General features: G+C 38.8%; 1 protein-coding gene across 1 annotated transcript; it reads right to left on the bottom strand.

Moving 5' to 3' along the window:
* Positions 1-8,365: 8,365 nt before the first annotated feature.
* Positions 8,366-10,900, bottom strand: LOC108140956. The gene is made up of 3 exons (XM_041709653.1): positions 10,850-10,900; positions 9,195-10,787; positions 8,366-9,134 (listed from the first exon to the last, which is right to left on the bottom strand). The coding sequence occupies exons 1-3, from the start codon at positions 10,850-10,852 to the stop codon at positions 8,424-8,426; spliced, it is 2,307 nt and encodes a 768-aa protein (XP_041565587.1). The 5' UTR covers positions 10,853-10,900; the 3' UTR covers positions 8,366-8,423.
* Between the last annotated feature and the right edge of the window lie 263 nt (positions 10,901-11,163).

Raw genomic sequence — 11,163 nt, forward strand, 5'->3', positions numbered from 1 at the left:
AAATCTTAATACAAAAAACTCTTTTTTTTTGGGTATTGTGTATAATACGATTTTTAGCGGGTGGTATTCGAATAATATTTTAATTATTTGCCGACAAACTCTGCAAAAAAATAATTCTTAGTGTGTTAATACATATGTGTGTTAATATATATATACATATAGTCTTGTAATTTTAGGAAAGTTACATAAACTTGAAAGCCACTTTTTAATGTTTCCAGTCAAATGGTAGCGACATTTTTCAACTTTAATTAAACTCCTGTTAAACAAATAAAAATGGCACTTTTGTAATTATATCAGTATACAATTTTTAGACCCACAAAAAGTTTTCTCCACTTTTTCACATACATATGCTCAGAAATCCTATTGACTCTTCCTATCAATTCGCAAATGCATAACTATGCTTCCATACATTATTTAGATAAACTCGATTTCCTGCTCCAATTTCAAATCAATTTCAAAACCTTGGGCTGATTTCCAACTCAATTGATATGGTTCCCACACACTCTTAAAAGGCCATTTCATTTCACTCGTTCCGCTTTAATTGAAATGCAAATGGAATTCGCAAATTTCTGATCTGTTAATTAAACGAATTTTACGAACCCTGCAGCTGAGTGGGTTTGGATTTGGATAACCATTTAAATTGACGGAATTTTGTCATGAATATTTATTGCTAAGCTTTGTTAATTTGTTTTGATTGGTTCAGCAAAGGCTGGCAAAAACGAATTTTTATGTGTGTGTGTGTGTTGGGCAGATCAAGTTTCCAGAGGCTAAAAGTCATCAAAATGTCTTAATGGCCAAAAAATGGTCGGGCTAAGCGATGTTCATTAAAATTATCATAGCAGAGGGCTGCTAAAATAAATTATAAGCCTGACGGTGGGAAAAAGTGTCTAAAGTGAAATTATTTTTTGGCAAAAAGTGTGTGATTTATTTCACAAATTTCATTTGGCGGGGAATTTCAGCTGATTTCAGTTGATGAAAGGGCCGTCAAATACCTGCCACGGTTAGCATCAGAGAGTGTGGATAAAGAATAAAACGATTTATGTTTTTTTAATTAACCCAACGATTTGTTACGTGCCTCAAACGAACACGGAGGCACATACACACATTTACAGGCGGTGTCTAGGCTAGTCGAGGGGTCGGAGCCGTAACGAATTCATATTTTGATTTATTGAATAGAAATCGATTGGATTAATCGAAAGAAATTATATTGCAGCGGCCGGCTGTCGACAAAATTTGCTCTGCCTGTTGCGGCTTTCTACCGCCGACCTCTCCTTGTCAGCAAAAAACCTCTCCGATTTACCTGTGTGGAATTGAAATTAAAGGATGAAATCAGCCAGAAAACTGTTGTGGCGTGCAATTAAATTTTTTACCTGGATTCCAGCGTTCAAAGCTGGCCATAAACGAGTTTGGCTTGGTTTGATTTCGGTTGGCTTACGGCCAGAATGTGCGGGCCCCATATAAGCTTTTGATTGGGAGAAATAGCTGAAGAAATGGCAGCCAAAGTTAATTGCCAATGTCAGGAGTTTTGGTTAATGACAGGAGACAATTGAGAAATTCTTTAGAGAAACATTGCTGTAATTTGTTTGGCAATAAAATAGTAAGAAACATTAAATAAATGAAAGTAGATATATTGAGTAATAAATATACATCGAAATTTAGTCAGGAGACCCGAACATCAATAATGAAACATAAATTAAAAAAGTAAATAAATGATTGTAAATCTTTTCAGAAAAAATTTTTAATAGAAGTTAACACTAACATGTTCCCTGTCAGTGCGCTGAGGTCTAATATTCGTTCTCAATATATTTTTGCTCATGTTGTTTATGGACTAGATCGAGTAGGGTATGTCTGATCAAGAAAAACTATTTAAATGGTTTTTCTTATATTTTAAATAAAGTATTTTATACTTTAACTCTGAGCGTAAGTATATAAATTGCACTTCTTATTTATTTATTTTTGTATTTTAAAGTAAACGAATACAAGATATTTTTTCACTCAACTCCTTTTGATTAGAGCAAAAGAATACCTAAAACAATTCTTTTGATCTACCTCTTTTCTTAGACATTATCCGAAAAACACATCAAACCATTGGCAAACCTTGTTCCCATGACCGAAGCCCAGAACCAGAAACCTTTAAACAAATCAAGCCACGACCACACAACAACCGAACAACGTCAACAACTGACACAAAACAACAGCCAAAAAGTACATAAAAAATGGCCAAAAGCGAGAGGGAGAGAAAAACTTGTTGACACGAGGCCCAAAACCATGGCTCTGTCATCCAGTCTCTTTCTGGCCCAATATGCCCCTCTCTGTTGCACAAATGGTCGTTCACTTTCTGTGTCGGTACAATTTAAGTTTCAATAAGCGACTATTTGTTGCAATTTAAGCTGAACGCGTTTATAAATTGACGACGGAAACTGCCGTCGACTGCGACTCATAGACAGGCTAGTGGAAAAGGCCACCGAAGGGGGGCGAAAAGGGGCGGCAAACAGGAGGGGGTGGGGCTCTGCATCCAACTGGGAAATAGGCAGGTAAAGACCCAACGAGTGACAGGGCCCCCGGACGTTTAAATTGAACCAACGAACGTACACATGCCGCTCACAATTCCCAATGTAAAGTCTAATTTTTGGTTTTTGCACAAACAGTATAAATGGCCTGACACTTAAATTACATAAATTAATTTATACTAGTTATGTTTCCTTTACTGATTTATCCACTCATTTTGTTTGTTTTCATCGGAGGTACTTTATTACGTTTTTTTTCGTCGCGGCCTGGCGGATTTTGTGGTTTACTAATTTTTGCGGTTGTCATTTTTTAATTGAATTATTTTCATAGTTGTCCGGCAAACTGTTGCGGTCGATAATGAGAGTAAAAGTGGGGTGTACCGGAAACAATTAAAATAGTTTTGTTCACGATATTTTTTACGCCTTTGCACTTTGTTTTTTTCTTTGAAAAGTCATTTAACATAATAGACTTACATTTTTCTATGTATTTCTTTTGTAAACCAAAGTTTAAATTAATAAATCTTGTTACTGACATCCAAAAAAAATATAAGAATTCATTTTGGAAATAACGCCTCTAACTTGTGATTTCCGTTGGATCAAGACAATCCCTTTTTCGTTAATGGCAAAATAAGGAATTAATTTCCTAGATGTATTCAATCCAATCTTCAAAATGTTTTTACTTTAAGCTAGTTTTATTGGTAATACTTTTATGTTTTTATAGTTAAGAAAAACAGGAAAACTGAATTAGGAAATCACAATCCCAATCCTTAAAACGTTATCTGCCAAAAATATTTTTCTAAATATTTAAATTTTTGTAATCTGAAGCTTGCCATAAATATAAATTAAGAATAATTTGCAATAACTATCTTAACTAGCAAAATTTGTTGATGGTAAAGTCTCTCTAAAACAAGTAACAGGTTGGAGCATAAATTAAACTTTTCAATACCCAGCAATCGATAATTACATTGTCTTCCCAATCTTTTGAGGAATTCTCTCATGCCAGCTAATTTTTCATGTTGAAAATTCTATTCATTCATCACTTTGATCACCGCGCCGCAAAAACAAAAAACTTTAAAACACTAGTAAGCAAAAGAAAAATATAAAAGTGCTCCACAAACATCTCTAATATTTTTTTCTGAACAAGCTAATTTTATTTAGCCATATTTCTACAAGGTATTCAAAGAGATAAACTATTTTTTAGTAGACTATGAGTCTTTAAACAGAAAATTATAGAAAACTACTTTCCGTTTGAAACCAAGAGTAGAGCAAAGCGGGAATTCTAATAGTAGCATATACATTTGTAACTTTAATTTGTAGTCAATTTGGTATTTTGTTCACTAGTGTTATCTAGCCCAAGAAGCCAAGCACCTCAACATTTCGTTTGTGGAACAACAATAGTAAAAACACAAACGATAAATAAAAATATTGGAACAGCTTGGACACGGCGCAGACGCATTGGCACCACCACACAGCACATTAACGATAATTTTTACACTTGGCTAATAGTTTTTTAATCAAAAATTTAACGCCACACTCGACTTACAATAGTTTTGGCTGGCAACACACCCAATGCCGCATTCCCCATCCACCGACCACACGCGAGCTGGGAGAAACCTTAATTACTTTTCGAAGTGCAACCAAAGATGATAAATTATTGGGCTGGGAAAGCCAAGCAGATCCCAGACTGTCTGTCTGGAGCGATCGCAACTCGGCAGACTTATTGAGTTACGATGTCAGTGGAGGATCATTAAAATTACAGACAGTACCGGCCACAAAAACTGGGTTCCCAAGAAATCTCAATGGAAGGGTCCAGCTGGAACCCATACCATCCAAATCCCTTCACCCCACTCGCATTAAAAGTTTTGTAATTTTTCAATATTCGCACACAAAACGAAATTAGCTCGTTGGAGGATCGGGATCGGGATCGGACTTGGGATTGGGATTGGGACTGGGTCGGGATCGGGATCGGGTTGGAAACGGTATCGGAATCCCAACGCATGCAAATTTCACAGGAATCAAAGGCAAAAAGATGAGGCAAATACAAATAATAATAAAAAGGATTATCCCAAGCTGAAAAGTCGTTTCGGCGTTGTGACTTATGGCTGAGCTCTTTTTATGCTTTGGACACTGTTGCTTTCGTCTCGCTGCGACACTGAGAGAAATGGCTTTGTAGATGAAAGCTTATACTTATAAGATTCTGAAAAATTGGGAAAATCATTGTGGTGGCACAATTATACCCGTTAATCGTATAAAAAAAGGGTATATTGTATTTGTTGAAAAGTTTGTGACGGGTAGATGGATGCGTTTCTAGCGTTTCAGGCTATCAAAATTGCTCCCAAAACAAAAAAACTTCACAACTTCAAAAACGAACCAACATTTTAAGCCTTTTTTTATAACAAGTTTTTTGTTTGGAAAGCAGTTTTGGGTATACCAAGCGTAATAAAATTTTTTTTTTGGATTTTTAGTCTGTCTGATCGTCCGTCCCAAACGTCGAGAACTAGGAAATTAAAAAAGCTAAAAAATTGGGATTTAACATGCAGATTCTAGTTATGCCTAAGCAGCGAAAATTTATTTACAAATGTAAAAAAAAGACCACTCCTACGCCCAGACATCGGTAAAGTCTGTCGTGTCACTCAGTTACAAACTTCTATATGTTTATTTCGTCAATAACTATCGATTCATAAAAAAGTCTATCAAACCAAACTATTATTTTAAAAGTTATTGGCATGCATGAAAATCTGGGGTAGATGGCCCCACCTAAAACCTATTCCATTTGAATTTGGTTAGCCAAGAAAAGGGGATCTAAAAGTTATGGCCTTTGGCTATAATGTTTCTTCTTGTTTTAAAGTAAAAAAAATTAAACATTTTTTTTATCAGATGAATCATTTTTTTTGGTGAAAAAATTATTATTCTTAAATCTCATCTGTCGAAATTAAAATTCATTAAACGATTCCAATCGGATTAGTTTTTGAAAGTTATGTTCACAAAAACACAGAAAGGAAAACTGTTAATTCCGAAATTAAAAAAAATACATATCAGAACCTTAAACTATACCAATAAGTTTATAAATTGTAGAACTTATAAACTATAGCTAATATTCCTCAATCATTTCTCGCGATGCAGCTTCACCTTTGCGTTGTGCCTCGTTTCGTTTGGAGCATGTGCAGACAGTTGTGAAATTATATTTGCGCACCGTCATGGCCATTGTGTTGCTGCAGCAGGATTGGACTGAAACTGAGGACTGGGACTGGAGCCAGATGCCCCCGCCAGAGTCCCAGGCTCGAACCGAGTCCACTCCGCCCGACTCAACTCTCGATTTGTCAGGGCAGACGAATAGCTTAACTGTTGGCCAAGAGGAGCTGGACTGCGGCAGGTTGTTGCAGGGACCGGCGATCGAGGGATTGGAGGAGAATTGGACGATCGGACGATCGGAGGATCGGAGGACCCTGGGAGCTAGCCGCGCATCACCGTCATCGTGCTATTCAAACAAATGATTTACAAAATGTTAAATGAATTATGCATTTTGCATATGCGCCTTTGCAGTTTCGTGCAATTTTTCATATCGAATAGGCCCAGGAGAACCTGTGCCACTCGGTCACTTTTCCCTGGTGTTGGCTTTAATAAATTGGCGTGGGGTGCGCCTCGAGCCGTTCATCCCCCCCTCCCATCTCTCCATCATCGTCATCCAATCGGCTGGGTGTTGTTGTCGCAGTCTTGTTTAGGCCATGTCCGAGTCCCAGCCAATGTCATGGATCTGTGCGGCATGCGGCGACTTAAGCAAACACAGCCATTCGACAGCGACCGGCAGGAAGGAAGGCAAATATAATCAAGTCATATAAATTGAGTGCATTTTTCACAATAAATTGTCTAAATTGTCTAAATTATGCCGTGCGCGCTCACCTGATGACCACGAAAAGTCACGTGGGCTAATCGTACCTTGTGGGCAGAACGCGTGTGGGAAATTGGTTAGATATATCGTATTGTTTTATTGGCATATTGGATTAGAAACAGAAATCACTTTTGCTTTGTTAAAATTCATTTATATGTGCTTAAAATACATTATTTTTATTTAATTTTCAAGAAGCACTTCTATCAAGAACGATTAATATTATTTTAAAATATTCAAAAATATGAATTATTTTAGTGTTAAATGAAACATTTGAATTATATTTATCGATTGACCTCTTAAACGGACGAAATTTATGGAATTACGAATAAAATAAAGGAATACATTTTATTTATTTGATTTACAACAACACAAGGAAGATAAATTTAATAAATACATGTAAAATAAAATAAATAGTTTCATTACTTTAAGTGATTTAAACAATTTTAGTACCTATATACTCAGGTTGTTTAAATGTTAAAAAATAAAATTGGTCCAGGTTTGAACTCTTAAATTAAAGATTTTATTACTACGCCGTTCAGTCAAAGCAATTCACATCGATTTTGTTAGGTTTTAAAACAGGCCAATGTTTTATACAGGCTTTAATCGAAATTGATTAAAAAATAGAATTGAATTGGCGTAAAAGATGTGCTTTCAACAAGGCCACATTGTGTTGATTGTATTAATTTCGTGACACAACAACAACGCGCCCAACCCTACCTTCAATTCCGAAACCACAAATAGGCACTGCACTGTATCGTAAATTATAAACATATCCAGACGCACTTCATTATGGGAAAAAGTAGGGAATGAATACAGAAACATTTCCCCAAAAAATACACCCACTCAATCGATCCGTGGATCAGACATTGGGCATTAGGCATTAGGCATTAGGCATTAGGCAGGTGAAATACGTTGATGTGCCTTAAAACAATATTTGCGCGTCTGCAGTGGTGTTTGGTTAGCAATTAGGTGCATCCCGAGCATGCAGGCGAGCATAGGCCCGATCCCAGGGATCCGATCCCTGATCGATCATGTAAACAACTGCAGCATATTTAGTATGTGTCGGGAAAATGAATGGCCAACTCGAGGGGCGGCAAAGAGGGCGGTGGGAGGCGGACGCAAGTGCACGAGCAGACTAACAGTAGCCACGGTCTAATTATGCTCTGCGCCAGGGGGCGGGGCAAATGCTCCAGCCCTAAATTTCACTCGAGAGCTGCGCCCTTCAGCAAGACACTTGGCCAGCACTAAAGTTGATTTATGCACCTCAACCTAGGACCCAGAGCACAGCCGAAGAAAACCGAACCAGCAGACTGCCAGGCGGCCATGCCATGCCGCTGATAGTTTCAAGTAGTTTCCACAACCAGACCCAATCCCCAACTCAATTCCAAGCCATTCCACCCAGAGAAAAATACACCATACGAATAATGTTATGAGAATTTGGGCCTATACACAACTATTTATAATGGATTTTAATATGTTTGTCAATTTATATAAATTATATTTTTAAAAAATTGTATTCCATATACATATCTATGGTATAACTTTAAAGCACATTAATTTAGGACCACCTCTATGTTTAATGCTTGCAGGGCAAGAAAAACAATGTAAATAAAAACTAATTTAAAACTTTGTGGATTTTCCAACCTTAGTTTTTATTATAATTTCACGCAGAAGTTTATAAATTATATATGTTCTTGATCTTTCTGTTGCAAATAGTACATAAGTCGGAACGGTCTGGATCAGACAACTATAGCACATAGCTCCCATTGGAACAATCGAATAAATACATGAAAAAAATACTAACTTTGCTGTTGTGCTTTTATGCAAAATATTAATGTATATACTTCATAGAATCTCGACTGATTCAGAATGAATATACTTTATAGAATTCAAAATACTTGCTTTAACCACATACCTTGTCACTTTACCAGTACTTAATTATTCCATGTTGTGTGCAGATAACAAGTTTTGAGTTATATTCAATGTCACGTAATTATAAATACAAAATATATATGCACTCAAAAAATTCATTGGAAACTCTCCACAATTGATTTTAGCTGGCGCTGCAGCTTTTTATTGAATTCCTTCGAAAGCAACTGGCGATCCACACAAAGTGGCGTTCCACTGTCTGTCAGGTCTCTGGTGAACCTTTTGGACACCTCCCTCTCCGCCAATGGTTGCTTATTAAGCTCTGGGTCGGTGACCTGTTCCATCAAGGGTTGCCATTCGGGCTCATCTGTGTGGGACTTGGAAACGCACCGCAGAACTTGCTCGGCCAGGAGCGCAACTCGATTGTTCCGCCTGGGAACATTTTCATCCTCAATCACCTCCGATCGGCGAGTGAAGATCACACTGGGCTTGTAGCTAAGGATGCTGGACCTGGACTCAGTGGAGCGACGGGACTTAACACCGCTGGAAGCGCTGATGGAGCAGCCACTCCTTCTGGTGGTCAGCGCTGCGGCCATCAACTTGGCCCGGATCTGCTCCTCATCATCGGTCAACGTGATGTCCAGGAAGTCAGCATTGTCGTCCAGAACAACCGCAGAGCCCTCAAAATCCTCGGGAATTTCCATCAGGGCCTCATCAGCATTGTATATCTTAAGACTCAGTGGGCTTTTGGGCTTAACTTCAGCTCTTTTCTTGGACTGCTCTGACTCTTTATCGCAGATTTCATGTTGACCTAAGGATATATCTTGTTCATAATCATGGCTCAGTTCTTGATCACTTTGAATATATTCCTGGGAGAGATATTGCTGGTCTATAAGTAAAATATTTCCATTGTTGTGAAATATACTTACCTCGTCGTCGTCTGGTTTTTGGGCAAATTGATCATATTCATCAGAAAAGTCTTCCTTTTCATCGTTTATCTCGGTGTCCTGGCTATATTCATCATTATATGCTTCACCTTTATCGGATATCTCGAGATCCACCGTATCAGTTGGCTCATCATCGTACATATCTAGATCGCTTTGTAGTCGATCTTCCTCTTCAGTGGTCATACTACGATGATCTATATTGCTGATCTCAATATCCTGAAAAGTTTTTTTTCCACTATTAATGGTGCTCATTACTTTTATTTCTTCAGTGCTCAACAAGCAATCTTCATGACTTTCAAACTCGATTGGAAGACATTGCTCCGAATTTGGATAACTACTAGTCCTACCAGTAGAGCAATCCTCGATTTCATCTTCACTGGGGTATTGGACACCAACCGAGGCACTTGATCGGCCAAGCAAACCCTTCCTCGCATTTTCGGTGCCAATTTCGCTGCAAAGTTCATGGTAGTCGTGCGTTTTTCGCCTTGTCTTGATGTTAATGGGACTATTTCCACGATCTTGATACGTCTTGGGCACACTTCTCTGGCGACGATAATGATGATGATGACGATGGCGTGTGCTGCCGCTCGAAAGATAATCTCTTTGTGAGCGGAATTGCGATGTCGCAGTAGTGGGAATGCCAGTGCTTGAGTCACCTCTGCCGTCGGCTGGGTAATCGGAGCCATCAGTCACCCTTGCGCTGTAGTCCTCAGAATGGTATTTTCTTGATCTGGAGCATACCGAGCTAAAGCTAAACCCTGAAGACTCGTGCTTGCACACGTAAGATCTATCATCAGAACACCTACTTTCCGGTCGATGAGAACAGAGTTTCTTCGATTCTTGGTTTCTGTGCGAACTGCACATTTCTTTATGCTCTGGCTTATTTACAGGTATTTTGGAACGTTTTAATCTAATATTTTTGTCTATTTTTTTCTCATGGTTAAGAGGTTCCCTCAGGGAATCTTTCTCCCGACTGCCATTTATGCTCTGGAGCTGTCCTTGTACCGATAGATTGTCATATTCCCGGGAACTCTTTGGCAACTTGCTAGAGTACTCCGATTCCCAGCTGCTATCATAGTTTCCACTTCCACTTCCCGGACCACCAGACTCACATACTTCACGGGTCCTACGCAGTTTAGATTTGTTTATGTTGTAGGCCCGACATGCCCGCTCTGCTTTTTCTTGTCGTTCCTTGGACTCTTCGAAGATTTCGCTATAGATTTGGCTAAAGCTTTTAGAACAGTCAGTGGAGCCAGAGGGCATCCCTTCACTAGATAAGGGTTCTATATCTTGGGCTGCATCTTCGACCTTTTCATCCGAAAAGTCTTCGGCATTTGACTGATAACTTTGTTCCTTTTGATTGAAGTTTGTTTTAAAAACTTTTTCTTTAGCATTTCTGCCATTGCGGTATTCAACATGTCCGGAACTCTCTACAAAACATTTACGTCTACAGAACTTTCTGGGTTGGTCCTCTTCAAATTTGTCTTTTGAGACTATATTTCTGCGATCTTTACTTGAGATGGATTCAGCCGGATCTTTTGAGGATACGCTGCCAGAGCTCAGCTTGTGCTTACCCTGACGGAACTTGTGACGGGATTAGGTATAAGAGATCAAGTAAATTCGAGTTGTATGCTTACCATTTCTGGTCGAGTCTCTTCTTGGGTGTAGCTGCGTAGGGAATGGGTGAAACAAACTAACTTGCCTGTCAACTGTTGCAAGGCAACCCTCGATTATCTAGCAGTTTCTAGATCTCCCCACTGCCAAGAGCCCTGCTTTCAGCAGGCCCATCAATTACTGGGCCAACTCAACTTGGCAGCCACAAGGGAGCCAAGTGGCCATGTGGACCGCTGGCCCGAAAAACAAAACTCAATTAGCTAAACCAACGAACACTCACTCACCATCACGGAAACTTCACATTGCCCGCACACAACGCCGCGCCGAAATGGGGGAA

This window comes from Drosophila elegans, unplaced genomic scaffold, assembly GCF_018152505.1.
Source record: "Drosophila elegans isolate 14027-0461.03 unplaced genomic scaffold, ASM1815250v1 contig_476, whole genome shotgun sequence".
NCBI classification, from domain to species: domain Eukaryota; kingdom Metazoa; phylum Arthropoda; class Insecta; order Diptera; family Drosophilidae; genus Drosophila; species Drosophila elegans.